At 42.1% G+C, this 19965-nt stretch overlaps 1 protein-coding gene across 4 annotated transcripts in view; it reads right to left on the bottom strand.

Moving 5' to 3' along the window:
- LOC128657241 (gastrula zinc finger protein XlCGF26.1-like) overlaps positions 1-19965 on the bottom strand; it is a 437958-nt gene that overhangs the window by 239492 nt on the left and 178501 nt on the right. For all 4 annotated transcript variants that reach the window (XM_053711511.1, XM_053711510.1, XM_053711513.1 and 1 more), the window contains 2 exons: positions 17839-17943; positions 17400-17510 (listed from right to left, as the gene is read on the bottom strand). In XM_053711511.1, the coding sequence (XP_053567486.1) occupies positions 17400-17510; positions 17839-17943 (216 nt within the window). The remainder of the gene's footprint in view (positions 1-17399; positions 17511-17838; positions 17944-19965) is intronic.

The following is a 19965-nucleotide window of genomic DNA, read 5'->3' as shown; positions in this document are numbered from 1 at the left end:
GGCATCTGTTGTTACAATGGTCCAATCTGGTCTGCGAAAGGTCATAACCCTGTGACAGATGGACCCGAGATAACCACCAGAGAAGAGAATCTCTGATTTCCTGATCCAGATTTAGTAGAGGGGACAAATCTGTGTAATCCACATTCCACTGACTGAGCAAGCATAATTGCAGCGGTCTGAGATGCAGGCGCGCAAATGGCACTATGTCCATCGCCGCTACCATTAAAGCCGATTACTTCCATGCACTGAGCCACCGTGAGGGGCGCGGAATCGAGTGAACACTGCAAGCATTTAGAAGTTTTGATAACCTGGACTCCGTCAGGTAAATTTTCATTTCTATAGAATCTATTAGAGTCCCTAGGAAGGAAACCCTCGTGAGAGGAGATAGAGAACTCTTTTCTTCGTTCACTTTCCACCCCATGCGACCTCAGAAATGCCAGAACTATCTCTGTATGAGACTTGGCAATTTGAAAGCTTGACTCCTGTATCAGGATGTCGTCTAGGTAAGGAGCCACCGCTATGCCTCGCGGTCTTAGAACCGCCAGAAGTGAGTCCAGAACCTTTGTAAAAATTCTTGGGGCTGTAGCCAACCCGAATGGAAGAGCTACAAACTGGTAATGCCTGTCTAGAAAGGCAAACCTTAGGAACCGATGATGATTCTTGTGAATCGGAATGTTGAAGGTAGGCATCCTTTAAGTCCACTGTGGTCATGTACTGACCCTCTTGGATCATGGGTAAAATGGTTCGAATAGTTTCCATCTTGAATGATGGAACTCTGAGGAATTTGTTTAGGATCTTTAGATCCAAAATTGGTCTGAAGGTTCCCTCTTTTTTGGGAACCACAAACAGATTTGAATAAAACCCCTGTCCTTGTTCCGTCCGCGGAACTGGATGGATCACTCCCCATTACAAGGAGGTCTTGCACGCAGCTTAGGAATGCCTCTTTCTTTATCTGGGTTTGCAGATAATCTTGAAAGATGAAATCTCCCTTGTGGAGGAGAAGCTTTGAAGTCCAGAAGATATCCCTGAGATATGATCTCCAACGCCCAGGGATCCTGACATCTCTTGCCCACGCCTGGGCGAGAGAGAGAGTCTGCCCCCCTACTAGATCCGTTGTCACATAGTGGGGCCGCTCCTTCATGCTGTCTTGAGGAAGCAGCAGGCTTTCTGGCCTGCTTGCCCTTGTTCCAGGACTGGTTAGGTTTCCAGGCCTGCTTGGATTGAGCAAAAGTTCTCTCTTGTTTTGAAGCAGAGGGAGTTGATGCTGCAACCTGCCTTGAAATTTCGAAAGGCACGAAAAACAGAATTTATGCTTACCTGATAAATTACTTTCTCCAACGGTGTGTCCGGTCCACGGCGTCATCCTTACTTGTGGGATATTCTCTTCCCCAACAGGAAATGGCAAAGAGCCCAGCAAAGCTGGTCATATGATCCCTCCTAGGCTCCGCCTACCCCAGTCATTCGACCGACGTACAGGAGGAAATATGCATAGGAGAAACCATATGATAACCGTGGTGACTGTAGTTAGAGAAAATAATTCATCAGACCTGATTAAAAAAAACCAGGGCGGGGCCGTGGACCGGACACACCGTTGGAGAAAGTAATTTATCAGGTAAGCATAAATTCTGTTTTCTCCAACATAGGTGTGTCCGGTCCACGGCGTCATCCTTACTTGTGGGAACCAATACCAAAGCTTTAGGACACGGAGGAAGGGAGGGGAGCAAATCAGGTCACCTAAATGGAAGGCACCACGGCTTGCAAAACCTTTCTCCCAAAAATAGCCTCTGAAGAAGCAAAAGTATCAAATTTGTAAAAATTTGGCAAAAGTGTGCAGTGAAGGACCAAGTCGCTGCCTTACATATCTGGTCAACAGAAGCCTCGTTCTTGAAGGCCCATGTGGAAGCCACAGCCCTAGTGGAGTGAGCTGTGATTCTTTCAGGAGGCTGCCGTCCGGCATTCTCATAAGCCAAACGGATAATGCTTTTAAGCCAAAAAGAAAGAGAGGTAGAAGTTGCTTTTTGACCTCTCCTTTTACCAGAATAAACAACAAACAAAGAAGAAGTTTGTCTGAAATCTTTAGTGGCCTCTAAATAGAATTTTAGAGCACGGACTACGTCCAAAATTGTGTAACAAACGTTCCTTCTTTGAAACTGGATTCGGGCACAAAGGAAGGTACAACTATCTCCTGGTTAATATTCTTGTTGGAAACAACTTTCGGAAGCAAACCAGGCTTAGTACGCAAAACCACCTTATCTGCATGGAACACCAGATAGGGGCGGAGAACACTGCAGAGCAGATAACTCAGAAACTCTTCTAGCAGAAGAAATTGCAACCAAAAACAAAACTTTCCAAGATAATAACTTAATATCTACGGAATGTAAGGGTTCAAACGGAACCCCTTGAAGAACTGAAAGAACTAGATTAAGACTCCAGGGAGGAGTCAAAGGTCTGTAAACAGGCTTGATTCTAACCAGAGCCTGAACAAACGCTTGAACGTCTGGCACAGCTGCCAGCCTTTTGTGAAGTAAAACAGATAACGAGGAATCTGTCCCTTCAGAGAACTTGCAGATAATCCCTTCTCCAAACCCTCTTGTAGAAAGGATAAAATCCTAGGAATTTTTTATCTTGTTCCATGGGAATCCTTTAGATTCACACCAATAGGATATATTTTTTCCATATCTTATGGGTAATTTTTCTAGTTACAAGGCTTCTAGCCTGAATCAGAGGTATCTATTACAGAATCTGAAAACCCACGCTTTGATAAAATCAAGCGTTCAATCTCCAAGCAGTCAGTTGGAGAGAAACCAGATTTTGGATGTTCAGAATGGACCTTGAACAAGAAGGTCCTGTCTCAAAGGTAGCTTCCATGGTGGAGCCGATGACATATTCACCAGGTCTGCATACCAAGTCCTCGCGTGCCACGCAGGAGCTATCAAGATCACCGAAGCCCTCTCCTGTTGACTCCTGGCTACCAGCCTGGGAATGAGAGGAAACGGTGGGGAAAACATATAGCTAGGTTGAAGGTCCAAGCGTGCTACTAGTGCATCTACTAGAGTTGCCTTGGGATCCCTGGGATCTGGACCCGTAACAAGGGGAACCTTGAGAGTTCTGACGAGACGCCATCAGATCCCTGTCTGGAATGCCCCATAATTGAGTTATTTTGGGCAAGAGATTTCCGGGTGGAGTTCCCACTCCCCGGATGGAATGTCTGACGACTCAGAAAATCCGCTTCCCAATTTTCCACCCCTGGGATGTGGATAGCAGACAAGTGGCAGGAGTGATCCTCCGCCCATTGAATTATCTTGGTCACTTCCTCCATCGCCAGGGAACTCCTTGTTCCCCTCCCTGATGTTTGATATATGCAACTGTCGTCATGTTGTCTGATTGAAACTTATGAATTTGGCCTTTTGCTAGATGAGGCCAAGCTTTGAGTGCATTGAATATCGCTCTCAGTTCCAGAATGTTTATCGGAGAAGAGATTCTTCCCGAGACCATAGACCCTGAGCTTTCAGGGGTTCCCAGACCGCGCCCCAGCCCACCAGACTGGCGTCGGTCGTGACAATGACCCACTCTGGTCTGGCGGGAAGCTCATTCCCTGTGACAGGTTGTCCAGGATTAGCCACCAACGGAGTGAATCTCTGGTCCTTTGATCTACTTGAATCGTCTGAGACAAGTCTGTATAATCCCCATTCCACTGTCTGAGCATGCACAGTTGTAATGGTCTTAGATGAATTCGTGCAAAAGGAACTATGTCCATTGCTGCAACCATCAATCCTATTACTTCCATGCACTGCGCTATGGAAGGACGAAGAACAGAATGAAGAACTTGACAAGAGCTTAGAATTTTGATTTTCTGACCTCTGTCAGAAAAATTCTCATTTCTAAGGAGTCTATTATTGTTCCCAAGAAGGGAACTCTTGTTGACGGGGAAAGAGAACTTTTTTCTATGTTTACTTTCCATCCGTGAGATCTGAGAAAGGCTAGGACGAAGTCCGTATGAGCCTTTGCTTTTGACAGAGACGACGCTTGAATCAGGATGTCGTCCAAGTACGGTACTACTGCAATGCCCCTTGGTCTTAGAACCGCTAGAAGGGACCCTAGTACCTTTGTGAAAATTCTCGGAGCGGTGGCTAATCCGAAAGGAAGTGCCACAAACTGGTAATGCTTGTCCAGAAAAGCGAACCTTAGGAACTGATGATGTTCCTTGTGGATAGGAATATAGAGGTACGCATCCTTTAAATCCACCGTGGTCATAAATTGACCTTCCTGGTTGGTAGGAAGGATCGTTCGAATGGTTTTCCATTTTGAATATGGAACCCTGAGAAATTTGTTTAGGATCTTGAGATCTAGAATTGGTCTGAACGTTCCCTCTTTTTTGGGAACTATGAACAGGTTGGAGTAAAATCCCATCCCTTGTTCTCTTATTGGAACTGGATGAATTACTCCCATCCTTAACAGGTCTTCTACACAATGTAAGAATGCCTGTCTTTTTATTTGGTTTGAAGATAATTGAGACCTGTGGAACCTTCCCCTTGGGGGTAGTTCCTTGAATTCCAGGAGATAACCTTGAGAAACTATTTCTAGTGCCCAAGGATCCTGAACATCTCTTGCCCAGGCCTGAGCAAAGAGAGAAAGTCTGCCCCCCACCAGATCCGGTCCCGGATCGGGGGGCCATCCCTTCATGCTGTTTTGGTAGCAGTGGCAGGCTTCTTGGCCTGCTTACCCTTGTTCCAGCCTTGCATCGGTCTCCAGGCTGGTTTGGGTTGAGAAGTATTACCCTCTTGCTTAGAGGATGTAGAAGTAGAGGCTGGTCCGTTTCTGCGAAAGGGACGAAAATTAGGCTTATTTCTAGCCTTAAAAGACCTATCCTGAGGAAGGGCGTGGGCCCTTTCCTGCCGGTGATGTCTGAAATAATCTCTTTCAAATCAGGACCAAACAGTGTTTTGCCCTTGAAAGGGATGTTAAGCAATTTTGTCTTGGAAGACACATCCGCTGACCAAGACTTTAGCCAGAGCGCTCTGCGCGCCACGATAGCAAACCCTGAATTTTTCGCCGCTAATCTCGCTAATTGCAAAGCGGCATCTAGAATAAAAGAGTTATCCAATTTAAGTGCATGAACTCTGTCCTTATCTCCTCATACGAAGATTCCTTATCGAGCGACTTTTCTAGTTCTTCGAACCAGAAACACGCATGCCGTAGTGACAGGAACAATGCATGAAATTGGTTGAAGAAGGTAACCTTGCTGAACAAACATTCTTTAAGCAATACCCTCTAATTTTTTTATCCATAGGATCTTTAAAAGCACAACTATCTTCTAAGGGAATATGTAGTGCGTTTTGTTTAGAGTAGAGACCACCCCCTCGACCTAGGGGACTGTCTGCCATAAGTCCTTTCTGGGGTCGACTATAGGATATAATTTCTAAATATAGGGGGAGGCACAAAAGGTATGCCGGGCCTTTCCCATTCCTTGTTTACTATGTCCGCCACCGCCCGCTTGGGTATAGGAAAAACATCGGGGGGCACCGGAACCTCTAGGAACTTGTCCATCTTACATAATTTCTCTGGAATGACCAAATTGTCACAATCATCCAGAGTAGATAATACCTCCTTAAGCAGTGCGCGGAGATGTTCTAATTTTAAATTTAAATTAGAACATCAGGTTCAGCTTGTTGAGAAATTTTCCCTGAATCTGAAATTTCTCCCTCAGACAAAACCTCCCTCCTGGCCCCTTCAGATTGGTGTGAGGGTATGTCAGAAGCGTTATCATCAGCGTCCTCTTGCTCTTCAGTGTTTAAAACAGAGCAATCGCGCTTTCTTTTGATAAGTAGGCATTTTAGGTAAAATATTTGCAATAGAATTATCCATAACAGCCGTTAATTGTTGCATAGTAATAAGTATTGGCGCACTAGATGTACTAGGGGCCTCTGTGTGGGCAAAACTGCTTTAGACACAGAAGGGGGTGATGCAGTACCATGCTTACTCCCCTCATCTGAAGAATCATCTTGGGCACTATTATTATCTGTGGCATCATTGTCCCTACTTTGTTTGGACACCATGTCACAATTATCACATATATTTAAATGGGGAGACACATTGGCTTTCATACATATAGAACATCGTTTATCTGATGGTTCAGACATGTTAAACAGGCTTAAACGTTGTCAACAAAGCACAAAAAACGTTTTAAAAATAAAACCGTTACTGTCACTTAAAATTTTAAACAGAACACACTTTATTACTGAATATGCAAAAAAGTATGAAGCAATTGTTCAAAATTCACCAAAATTTCACCACAGTGTCTTAAAGCCTTAAAAGTATTGCACACCAAATTTGAAAGCTTTAACCCTTAAAATAACGGAACCGGAGCCGTTTTTACATTTAACCCCTATACAGTCCCAGGAATCTGCTTTGCTGACCCAACCAAGCCCAGAGGGGAATACGATACAAATGACGCCTTCTATAAGCTTTTTCAGTGGATCTTAGCTCCTCACACATGCATCTGCATGCCTTGCCTTCCAAAAACAACTGCGCATTAGTGGCGCGAAAATGAGGCTCTGCCTATGACTAGAGAAGGCCCCCATCTGAAAAAGGTGTCCATACAGTGCCTGCCGTTTTTTAACAACAATCCCCAAGATTATAATAACTATAAAGCGCTATAATCTGTCAAATATGCTTAGCAAGTAATCGTGTTTAGCCCAGAAAAATGTCTACCAGTTTTTTAAGCCCTTATAAAGCCTTTATTCTTATACTTAATCTAAGAAAAATGGCTTACCGGTCCCCATAGGGGAAAATGACAGCCTTTCCAGCATTACCAAGTCGTGTTAGAAATGTGGCCATCATACCTCAGGCAGAAAAGTCTGCCAACTGCTTCCCCCAACTGAAGTTACTTCATCTCAACAGTCCTGTGTGGAAACAGCAATCGATTTTAGTAACGTTTGCTAAAATCATCTTCCTCTCACAAACAGAAATCTTCTTCTCTTTTCTGTTTCAGAGTAAATAGTACATACCAGCACTATTTTAAAATAACAAACACTTGATTGAAGAATAAAAACTACATTTAAACACCAAAAAACTCTTAGCCATCTCCGTGGAGATGTTGCCTGTGCAACGGCAAAGAGAATGACTGGGGTAGGGCGGAGCCTAGGAGGGATCATATGACCAGCTTTGCTGGGCTCTTTGCCATTTCCTGTTGGGGAAGAGAATATCCCACAAGTAAGGATGACGCCGTGGACCGGACACACCTATGTTGGAGAAATTAGACTGTTTGGCCCTTGATTTTGCCCTGTCCTGAGGAAGGGTATGACCCTTACCTCCAGTAATGACAGCAATAATTTCTTTCAAACCAGGCCCGAATAAGGTCTGCCCCTTGAAAGGAATGTTGAGTAATTTAGACTTTGAAGTCACATCAGCTGACCAGGATTTAAGCCATAGCGCCCTACGCGCCTGGATGGCGAATCCGGAATTCTTAGCCGTTAGTTTAGTCAAATGAACAATGGCATCAGAAACAAATGAGTTAGCTAGCTTAAGTGTTCTAAGCTTGTCAATAATTTCAGTCAATGGAGCTGTATGGATGGCCTCTTCCAGGGCCTCAAACCAGAACGCCGCCGCAGCAGTGACAGGCGCAATGCATGCAAGGGGCTGTAAAATAAAACCTTGTTGAATAAACATTTTCTTAAGGTAACCCTCTAATTTTTTATCCATTGGATCTGAAAAAGCACAACTGTCCTCAACCGGGATAGTGGTACGCTTTGCTAAAATAGAAACTGCTCCCTCCACCTTAGGGACTGTCTGACATAAGTCCCGTGTAGTGGCATCTATTGGAAACATTTTTCTAAATATAGGAGGTGGGGAAAATGGCACACCGGGCCTATCCCACTCCTTACTAATAATTTCTGTAAGCCTTTTAGGTATTGGAAAAACATCAGTACTCACCGGCACTGCATAGTATTTATCCAGTCTACACAATTTCTCTGGCACTGCAATTGTGTCACAGTCATTCAGAGCAGCTAATACCTCCCCAAGTAACACACGGAGGTTCTCAAGCTTAAATTTAAAATTAGAAATCTCTGAATCAGGTCTCCCCGATTCAGAGACGTCACCCACAGACTGAAGCTCTCCATCCTCAGGTTCTGCATATTGTGACGCAGTATCAGACATGGCTCTTACAGCATCTACGTGCTCTGTATCTCGTCTAACCCCAGAGCTATCGCGCTTGCCTCTCAATTCAGGCAATCTGGCTAATACCTCTGACAGGGTATTATTCATGATTGCAGCCATGTCCTGCAAAGTAATCGCTATGGGTGTCCCTGATGTACTTGGCGCCATATTAGCGTGCGTCCCTTGAGCGGGAGGCGAAGGGTCCGACACGTGGGGAGAGTTAGTCGGCATAACTTCTCCCTCGACAGACCCCTCTGGTGACAATTCTTTTATAGATAAAGACTGATCTTTACGGTTTAAGGTGAAATCAATACATTTAGTACACATTCTCCTATGGGGCTCCACCATGGCTATTAAACATAATGAACAAGTAGTTTCCTCTGTGTCAGACATGTTTATACAGACTAGCAATGAGATTAGCAAGCTTGGAAAACACTTTAAACCAAGTTAACAAGCAATATAAAAAACGTTACTGTGCCTTTAAGAGAAACAAATTTTGACAAAATTTGAAATAACAGTGAAAAAAGGCAGTTACACTAACGAAATTTTTTACAGTGTATGTAACAAGTTTACCAGAGCATTGCACCCACTTGCAAATGGATGATTAACCCCTTAATACCAAAAACGGAATAAATGACAAAAACGTTTTTAAACACAGTCACAACTGCCGCCACAGGTCTACTGTGGTTGTTACCCTCCTCAAACACTACTTTTGAAGCCTTTTGAGCCCTTCAGAGATGTCCTGTATCATGCAGAAGGAAGCTGAGTGTCTCTGTCTGTAATTTTAGCTGTGCAGAAAAGCGCTAAAATATGCCCCTCCCACTCATATTACAACAGTGGAAAGCCTCAGGAAACTGTTTCTAGGCAAAAAATCAAGCCAGCCATGTGGAAAAAAACTAGGCCCCAATAAGTTTTGTCACCAAACATATATAAAAACGATTAACATGCCAGCAAACTTTTTATATTACACTTTTATAAGAGTATGTATCTCTGTTAATAAGCCTGATACCAGTCGCTATTAAATCACTGCATTTAGGCTTAACTTACATTAATTCGGTATCAGCAGCATTTTTCTAGCAAATTCCATCCCTAGAAATATGTTAACTGCACATACCTTATTGCAGGAAAACCTGCACGCCATTCCCCCTCTGAAGTTACCTCACTCCTCAGAATATGTGAGAACGGCAGTGGATCTTAGTTACTTCTGCTAAGATCATAGAAATCACAGGCAGATTCTTCTTCTAATGCTGCCTGTGATAAAACAGTACACTCCGGTACCATTTAAAAATAACAAACTTTTGATTGAAGTTAAAAAACTAACTATAATACACCACTCTCCTCTTACTACCTCCATCTTTGTTGAGAGTTGCAAGAGAATGACTGGATATGGCAGTGAGGGGAGGAGCTATATAGCAGCTCTGCTGTGGGTGATCCTCTTGCAACTTCCTGTTGGGAAGGAGAATATCCCACAAGTAATGGATGATTCGTGGACTGGATACACTTAACAAGAGAAAAAGACATTTATCTATAGGATAATTTTTCTATAAGATAATTTAATGACTCAAGATTGGATTATTCAAACTGTGTAAGTAAACTAAGTGGACATTCTTCGTATACTCCGATGGGCGGACCAAAATTTAGTTTTTCTCTTTCGGCACCATTTATACCATGATATTTATCCTACTGTTCCTTGTTGCCTTGGCAGAATGACTGGGATATGAGTGAAGTATGGGGAGTATTTAAGTCTTTGGCTGGGATATCTTTGCCTCCTCCTGGTGGCCAGGTTCAGTATTTCCCAACAGTAAAGAATGATGCGGTGGACTCTCCTCATACAGAAGGAAATAAAATTATCAGGTAAGCATAATTTATGTTTTTAAAAAGACAGTTTAGGTGTAAAAAAAAAATCTGTTTCAATTAAATGTGAAAGTTGTTTAGAATGTTATGATCTATCTGAATCATTAAAGAAAAGAAAATCTGTTTCATGTCCCTTTAAAAGTCAGAATCAGGGAGGTGGGGCTAGCTGGCAAAGGAAACAGCAGCATATGAGAGAAGCTCTGTGTAAAAAAGGGTATTAAACCAATAAAAAGCAGCTTTCTGAGGCCACTGAGGCCACTACTTACTACTTGTTAGCATCCTCAACTAAGGGGTAATAAATAACATCAAATTGGAAGCACTAGAAAAAATGGAACTTCAACCTGAATTTGAGAACCAGGGAAAATTCAGGAAAGTCCCCGGCTGCGGCCTACTCCGGATCGAGTAGGGCCCCCAAAGAAGACAAAAATAGCTGGATTTATAAAGGCAGCCCAAACAAGGTAGACACATACACTGAGAGATCAGGTAGAGGAGAATAGAAGCCAAAATAAGCCTTTTGCAATCAGGAGAAAAACGGAGGCCCTCACAGCCAGCAATCCTAGTAGCCTCTCTGAATAAAAGTGGTGTAAGAAAAGACACAGACATCCATGCTGAGATAGTGTACAGAAGTATAAGAAATTCAGAAGCAAAAGAGGCATCCAGATATATTAAGAGTCCCTGCAGAGGGGTAAGTGGCGGAAAAATACACCATTTTATTTATACATCTCTTTAAGTCAATAGAAGCATTACACCTGCAGCAGAATTATTCAGGACTGCATTGAACTGCAGGAACACTCATCGTGAAACTAATGTAAACACATAGATAAAATAGAGGGGTAACCAGCCAGCTCACTGACTCCAATGATATGCTCTCAGGTAATTCATATGCCGCTAAATGGCATTCTGTTTTTGGTCGCTGCCTTTATACCAAACCTCAAGTATATGAAAAAATTATCTAGTCATTAAAACAAATATTCTGCCTAACGCTGACATAAACATACGCACTTGGTGCTCCCGTGCACTCGTCTGTACCGTCACGGCAATCAGAACCACATCTTAGAAGCAGAAACATGGCTGCCAGGAGATCAGTGAAGGGCGATAAGTCGCTGAAGACTACCAATATGTCCTCTTTTTTTAAAACAACCCAATCTGATAAAATTCCCAAAGGTTCAGAGATAGAAGAGGAATCAGAGGGGGAACCCACACAACCTCGAGATGACAGTGTCCCTCTCACAAGGGCAGATTTACGCACACTAGTCTCTAAGCAGGATATCGCTGATAACTTTGAGAAGTTGTGGGAGAAGATTGACTCTATCCACACATCAGTCACTAACAGTTTGTCAGAGATCAAATCTGACTTGGTGGACATGGGGGGAGAATTGAGACCCTAGAAGACCAACAGGACTCTATTGTGGGAAACATGGATGAAATGACACAAACAATTTCCTCACAACAACAACTAATAGCGAAATGTCAAGATAAATTGGAGGACCTCGAAAATAGAAGTAACAAGATCAGACTGAAGGGAATTCCGGAAGAAGTCACTTCTAGAGATCTACCAGCATATCTATCTCAACTATTCAGCCAGATCACTGAAAAACCAGCTGACTATATTTTCCAGGTGGAAAGGGCTCACAGAGCTTTAAAAGCTAAACCTAAGAACGGCCTTCCCCCCAGGGATGTAGTAATCAGATTAACTTTCTTCCCTGACAAAGAGAAAATACTACAAGCCTCTAGGAGACATCATACCTTCAAATTTCAGGGGAATGTGATTCAGTTCTTTCAGGACCTAAGCTTGCGAACTCTACAACGCAGGGGTACCTTACGGCCCCTTACGCTTTTGCTCCGGAAACATCAGATACCATATAAGTGGGGCTTCCCCTTTGCGCTCATCATCACCAAAGACTCTAAAATAATAACCCTCAAAGAGCGAGAAGATATTCCTGAAATTTGTAAAGTCCTGGGCTTAGAAGCCCCAGCATTACCACATCTGGAAGCTCCCTCTAATGGCGAGTCAACACAAGAAACCAGACACAAAGCGTTATGGTAGAAAATTAACCCTAAAAAAAAAAAGACAAAAGAAACTCGAGGAAACGGAACTTGACTCCTCAATGTGAAAGATACCAGAGACTGAGGTAACACTACCAAATTCCGGTTAACGGCCTAGTTGATGGTTGTTTAGAAGCCTTTGAACTTTTCACTAATTACACAAAAACAAACTTTGATGACGCTCATTAGGTTGAGGTCGTGAGCTGACTTTAGATATGACCTGACTTGTGAGCTGGAGGGGTGCCCTTGCCCCCTTGCAATACTGATTGTTGATTATTTGTTCATTTTCACAATGTTGTCCCCTAGCTGACTGTTACGGGGACCTGTTTTTTATTCTGTTGCATGTAATGTGCTGTTTTTTCTCTAATGTTTCTTTTTACCCCAGTGACAACTTTGTAATGCTCCTTGATACTGAAACTACTACTCCATTAAGACTCCAGCAAGGTAAAGGTCGGAACCAGAAGGTACCAGTTTACGCAGCCCTAACATACACAACATTACCAAACAATGTTCCCTAGAATAACTTTGCTTTCCCATAATATCAGGGGACTTAACACTGACACCAAACGTAAGACAGCGATGTCCCAATATGCCTCATTGCAGGCAAACTTATTATTTTTACAAGAAACACACCTTCTTAAAGCTAATATCCCAAGATACTGGGCACGACACTTCACAACCCACTACCATGCCACGGCATCCACCAAGAAAAGGGGAGTCTCTATTTTAATTCATTCTTCTATTAATTTCATACATGTATCTACCATTGAGGACCCAGAAGGGAGATATCTTATTGTCAGGGGTCAGATTTTAGACACTGAGATCACTCTATGCAATGTCTATGCACCCAACGAGAACCAGCACTCATTCTTTCGACATATAGCACACCTATTAACACAATGGTCACAAACTAAGATCATTTTAGCAGGGGATTTTAATATCACTATGTCCCTGATTAAACATACATCTAATTGCTTTTTGACTAACATGCAACTCCGACATAATCGACTAGTCAAATCTATTCAAGATCACTTATCACCTCACTCCCTAATAGATACATGGGATAAATTATATGGAGTAACTACTGATACTACTTTCTATTCAGCTGCACACAACTCATACGCGAGATTAGACTATGTATATGTTAGCCAGATTCTTCAACCCTTAATACGAAAATCTGACATACATGCCTGTGTATGGTCGGATCATTTCATTGTTTCCCTACAGGTAGACGGACTAAGAGATCCATCACGTAGCAAAACTTGGACGTTCGACCCTACATATCTTAAAAACCCTCAGGCACACGAAAACACTCTACGAGCATTAACAGAATATTGGACTATCAACACTGACTCCACTTTAAATCCAATAAACATATGGGCAGCACATAAGGTAGTGCTACGGGGATTGCTTATCAAAGAAAAAGCTGTCCAAAACAAAAAATACAGAAATCAACTAGAAGAGCTTTATAGGGAAATAAATTTACTAGAGAGACAACACAGACTATCGAAATTGACTTCCACCCTAAATATGCTCCAGACTAAAAAAAACCCTACTAATGTCGATGCTCAACTCTCAAGCTACTAGGGCTACTCAAAAACTTAAATCTGGGTATTTCATTTAAGCGAATAAGCCGGATAAATTTATGGCCTACAAAATTAGGGAAAGATGTAGAGCATCAGCCTTCCCAGTTATTGAGACCATTCGGGGTACCTCCACTTCACATCCACAGGAAATAGTCGATACATTTGCAACCTATTATGAGGACTTATACGACGGACACAAAGTCATTCATAACACAACAGAAACTCTCACGACAGAATTTTTCGCACATTCCCCCCTGCACACAATATCTAGGGAACACAGGGAAACACTTAATGGTAAGATATCTGCGGCGGAGGTGATGGGGGTGATCCGAGATCTTAAACCGGGGAAGGCGGCGGGCCCTGATGGGCTTCCAGGGGAATACTATAAACTATTTGGATCCACTCTGCTCCCTCACCTTACCACATTTTGCAACCATATTATGGAGGGCAACCCTGTTCCACCGAAACTCTTATATGCTAAAATTGTAGTGATACCTAAATCTGGCAGAAACCATATACTTTGTAAAAATTATCGCCCGATATCCCTTATAAATCAAGATTTGAAGATCTTTACGAAGATTTTGGCAAATCGCCTTAAACTAATTATACCCCACCTGGTGCATCCTGATCAGGTGGGATTCATCAAAGATAGGGAGGCTCCGGATAATATCAGAAAGGTGACAAATCTCGTGCAATGGTTGGATAAGACAAAAACGCCTTCTCTGCTCCTGTCATTGGATGCAGAGAAGGCGTTTGATAGAATTGATTGGAAATATATGTTCACCACCCTTGGGAGGATGGGGTTTGATGGTACATTTATAACAGCCTTACAAGCGATATACTCTCTCCCATTCGCCCAGGTAGCCTCAGCTGGATACAAGTCCAAAAGTTTTCCAATCCTAAACGGCATGAGACAGGGTTGCCCTTTTTCACCACTATTATTCACCCTTTGTATAGAACCACTAGCAGCCAGAATCAGATCTCACCCAGATATCTCGGGGGTCTCTGTAGCAAATTCGGAGTATAAGCTTTCGCTCTTTGCAGACGACATCCTATTAACCGTCACCAAGCCACTTATCTCACTCCCCAACCTCTATGGGATCTTAGACACATTTTCAATTATATCAGGATATAAGATAAACACAGATAAATGTGAGGCCCTACCTATCGCTATTCCCCTACACTCTCAAAAATTATTAGAATCCAATTTCGATTTCAAATGGATGAAACATACACTCAAATATCTAGGAATTTTCCTGCCACCACAGACTCATTTATTATATAAATTCAACTATATCCCCCTTTTTAAACAGATCAGACGAGACCTTAGGAAATGGAAAAGTTACAACTTTTCCTGGCTAGGGAGACTTGCAGCTGTCAAAATGACTATTTTACCTAGAATTTTATATCTATTTCGATCACTCCCTATAAAGATCAACAGGCCTGATATAGAAAAGTTGCAAACTGAGCTTCTCTCCTTCATTAGAGGGAGCAAATCTGCTAGAGTATCAAAATTTATAATAAATAGACACAAAACACTAGGAGGGGTTGGAGGACCGGCATTGTTAGATTACTATAAGGCCGCTAGAATAGCACAGGATAAAATGCTTTTACAGAAGTCAACAGATGCATTGTGGCCCAGATTGGAGGCAGAGATGGGAGGCTGGGGTGAACCAGATTCAATCTTCTGGGACAGGAAAATTCAACAATCCACTTCATCCCACCCAACACCATACACTTCAGAGCTTACCTTACATACATGGTTGAAAGTGATATTGGGCAACGATCTAATGCCAAGATTCTCTCTTTCCACCCCAATTCAATATATCTTTCCTGACGAGCTAAGACCACAGTTTAAAAAGTGGTAGAATAAGGGACTGTACCGAGTTGCAGACATATTAAATAACGGGAAGTTGCTCTCCTTCAATCAACTGCAAGAGAAAGTAGCACCAATACAAATACATTGGTATCTTTACCTCCAACTCAGCTCCTCAGTCAGATCATTTCTCAGAGACACTCAGAAGGGAGCACCTACTATTTTGGAACTACTTTGTAATGGCCCCCATCGCTCCAAACACACTATTTCCAGACTATACTTGACTATTCAATCTGGTCCACTTAAGACCAAATCCTCGGTTATGACAGCCTGGGAAAGGGACTTGAATATGACTAAAGACCTAGTGGACTGGGAACACCTATTTCAGACCGCTGATAGAGGCCTTTTGAGTGCAGACTTAAAACGTTATGAAAACACTTTTCCGATGGTACTTGACACCGGTTAAGACCGCACATATGTCCACACAAGGCAGCAAACTATGCTATCGAGGGTGCGGGAGGTAGGCACATATCGCCATATGTGGTGGGACTGCGCTGGGGTCAATGCAATCTGGATGAGATTGGCTTCTTTCATGGGTCGCCTGATAGGTGAGGAGATCAATTTCATTGTACAACAAGCTCTCTTACACAATCACAACACCTTATATAACAAACACTTAAATACCTTTTTAAATATTCTATGTACGGTCACCAGAACATGTATTGCTAAATATCTGAAGACATGGGTCCCTACCTGGTCTGAAATAATTAATAAGATACAATACACATACAATATGCACGAATTGGCATCTGGGATCCTAGACTACAAGGACACATTTCATCAGATCTGGTTCTATTGGATAAATGGGGATGCTTCAGACCGAGATCTACCCAATAGGAGTACCATACCTTGATCAACATGCATTACACACTTAGATTCAAAAGCACTACCATGATAAGCTTATCCAGCTGTTGCTGGATATGTTGTCACCTTTACCCATTTATATTCCCCCCCCCCCTTTTTTTCAATATAAATTTATGGTATAACTTACCTTCCTTGTCTTACATTGCTCAAGGGGATAAGTTCTCCCCCTTTCTCTTTTATGTCTCTTAGAGGGAGGTCTAGGACACCATATATGTTATGTTTTACATCATGATTGCGGAGAACTGAGATCTAATTTTTGAATATTTGAGTTATACAAGATCAAAACTTTATTTGTTATGACAATGTGTTTTATTTTCAATTTGTTTGAAAACGTAATTGGCAAATTTTTATGTAAATGTACTTCATAAATCTTTGCAAACTTTAATAAAAAATATTTAAACATAAAAGTCAGAAACACTTAAAGGGACAGTCAAGTCCAAAAAAAAATATCATGATTCAAATAGGCCATGTAATTTTAAACAACTTTCCAATTTACTTTTATCACCAATTGTGCTTTGTTCTCTTGGTATTCTTAGTTGAAAGCTAAACCTAGGTAAGATCATATGCTAATTTCTTAGACCTTGAAGACCGCTTCTAATCTAAATGCATCTTTACAATTTTTCACCACTAGAGGGTGTAAGTTCATGTGTGTCATATAGATAATATTGAGCTCACACACGTGAAGTTACCTAGGAGTATGCACTGATTGGCTAAAATGCAAGTCTGTCAAAAGAACTGAAATAAGGGGGCAGTTTGCAAAGGCTAACATGCAATGTAATTACAGAGGTAAAACATGTATTTTTATAACTATGTTGGTTATGCAAAACTGGGAATGGGTAATAAAGGGATTATCTATCTTTTTAAACACAAATACTATTGTTGACTGTCCTTTTAAACCTGAGCTGCACACTAACATGTGTCTGCTGTGTAACCATCTGATAACTATAACTGTTGTTTAGATGAGACAAAATGTCCCTATCACAGAAACTTCCCTTTATTTAATATGCGCTAATTACCTGTAGCCGCATTTATAGGAACTTCATCCTCAGTCTTCACTTTATGGCACACATTCAGTTCTTTTCCATGCTTAACCTCTGAGCAATCTGAAGATGTCACATCAGTACGGCCTGTACAGTGAGAATACACGCGTATGTGTAAGCTGTTTGTACCCTACATGCCTCAGACACAACATATGTGCACACTCGCCAGTATCCCACATGCACCAGGCACAATATACATGCCTGTATCCTGTGTACTTCAAACACAACGAAATTGCACACTAAACTGTAACCTTTGTTCCACATACAACAAACGTGCACACTCAGCTGTAACTGTCCCCCCCCAAGCACAACATGAGTGCACATGCACCTGTAACCTGTCTCTCTCAGATACAACACACGTGCACACTCACCTTTAATCCGCCTCCCCTCTGGCACAACACACGTGGACACTCACCTGAGCTGATACTGTCACTGGTTTCTTCATCTGTTGGTCCCAGCTGATACTTCATACACAGATCATCTGTTTTCTTAATTTTCCCTTTATTAGCATTATCTGCGCCTGTACAAATAAAGCAGATTCATTTTACATTGTATGATCTACTGTTTATAAATTTACAATTAAACTGTTTGGGCTAGATTACAAGTGGCACGCAAAAGTTAACGCATACGATATTAAGTTATCACGCCCTCGTTAACTTGCACTTGTATTGAAAGAAAACGTAAATTATGCTTACCTGATAATTTTATTTCCATAGTGGGGAGGAGAGTCTACGGCTTCATTCATTACTTTTGGGAATTAAGAACCTGGCCACGAGGAGGAGGCAAAGACACCCCATCCAAAGGCTTAAATACCTCCCCCACTTCCCTTATCCCCCAGTCATTCTGCCGAGGGAACAAGGAACAGTAGGAGAAATATCAGGGTATAAATGGTGCCAGAATATTAATTAAATTTAGGTCTGCCCATCGGATTTACGGGCGGGAGCCGTGGACTCCCCACAATGGAAATAAAATTATCAGGTAAGTATAATTTATGTTTTCCATCTAAAGGGGTGGAAAGTTCACGGCTTCATTCATTACTTTTGGGAAACATATACCCAAGCTCTAGAGGACAATGAATTAAACCGGAAGGGTAAAAATGCGGACCCTAACCTGAGGGCACCACAGCCTGCAAAACCTTTCTAGCAAAAATGTCAAATTTGTAAAACCTTGTAAAAGTGTTTAAGGAGGACCAGGTAGCCGCCTTACAAATCTGCTCCATAGAGGCCTCATTCTTGAAGGCCCAAGACGAAGCCACAGCTCTAGTTGAATGAGCCGTGATCCTCTGAGGAGGCTTATGCTTATGTCACGCTGTCCCATAGGCCAAGTGAATAAAGCTCCTCAACCAAAAGGACAAAGTAGTAGAAGAGGCCCTCTACCCCTTGCGCTTCCCTGAAAACACCACAAAAAACATAATTTATGCTTACCTGATAAATTTATTTCTCTTGTGGTGTATCCAGTCCACGGATCATCCATTACTTGTGGGATATTCTCATTCCCAACAGGAAGTTGCAAGAGGATCACCCACAGCAGAGCTGTTATATAGCTCCTCCCCTAACTGCCATATCCAGTCATTCGACCGAAAACAAGCAGAGAAAGGAGAAACCATAGGGTGCCTGTAGTTTAAATTAAAAAATGACCTGCCTTAAAATGACAGGGCGGGCCGTGGACTGGATACACCACAAGAGAAATAAATTTATCAGGTAAGCATAAATTATGTTTTCTCTTGTAAGGTGTATCCAGTCCACGGATCATCCATTACTTGTGGGATACCAATACCAAAGCCAAAGTACACGGATGAAGGGAGGGACAAGGCAGGTACCACTGCCTGTAAAACCTTTCTCCCAAAAATAGCCTCCGAAGAAGCAAAAGTATCAAATTTGTAGAATTTTGAAAAAGTATGAAGCGAAGACCAAGTCACCGCCTTGCAAATCTGTTCAACAGAAGCCTCATTTTTAAAGGCCCATGTAGAAGCCACAGCTCTAGTAGAATGAGCTGTAATCCTTTCAGGAGGCTGCTGGCCAGCAGTCTCATAAGATAAGCGGATTATGCTTCTTAGCCAAAAAGAAAGAGAGGTTGCCGAAGCCTTTTGACCTCTCCTCTGTCCAGAGTAGACAACAAACAAAGCAGATGTTTGACGAAAATCTTTAGTAGCTTGTAAGTAAAACTTTAAAGCACGAACCACGTCCAGATTGTGTAATAGACGTTCCTTCTTTGAAGAAGGATTAGGACACAAAGATGGAACAACAATCTCTTGATTGATATTCTTCTTAGATACCACCTTAGGTAAAAACCCAGGTTTGGTACGCAAGACTACCTTATCCGCATGGAAGATCAGATAAGGAGAATCACATTGTAAAGCAGATAACTCGGAGACTCTACGAGCCGAGGAAATTGCTACCAAAAAAAGAACTTTCCAAGATAAAAGTTTAATATCTATGGAATGAAGAGGTTCAAACGGAACTCCTTTAAGAACCAAATTTAAGCTCCATGGCGGAGCAACAGGTTTAAACACAGGCTTGATTCTAACTAAAGCCTGACAAAA

Source organism: Bombina bombina, chromosome 4 (genome assembly GCF_027579735.1).
Source record: "Bombina bombina isolate aBomBom1 chromosome 4, aBomBom1.pri, whole genome shotgun sequence".
Classification (NCBI taxonomy): Eukaryota; Metazoa; Chordata; class Amphibia; order Anura; family Bombinatoridae; genus Bombina; species Bombina bombina.
Note: the sequence above shows the minus strand (reverse complement) of the source record. Positions and strands in the feature narration are given on the sequence as shown.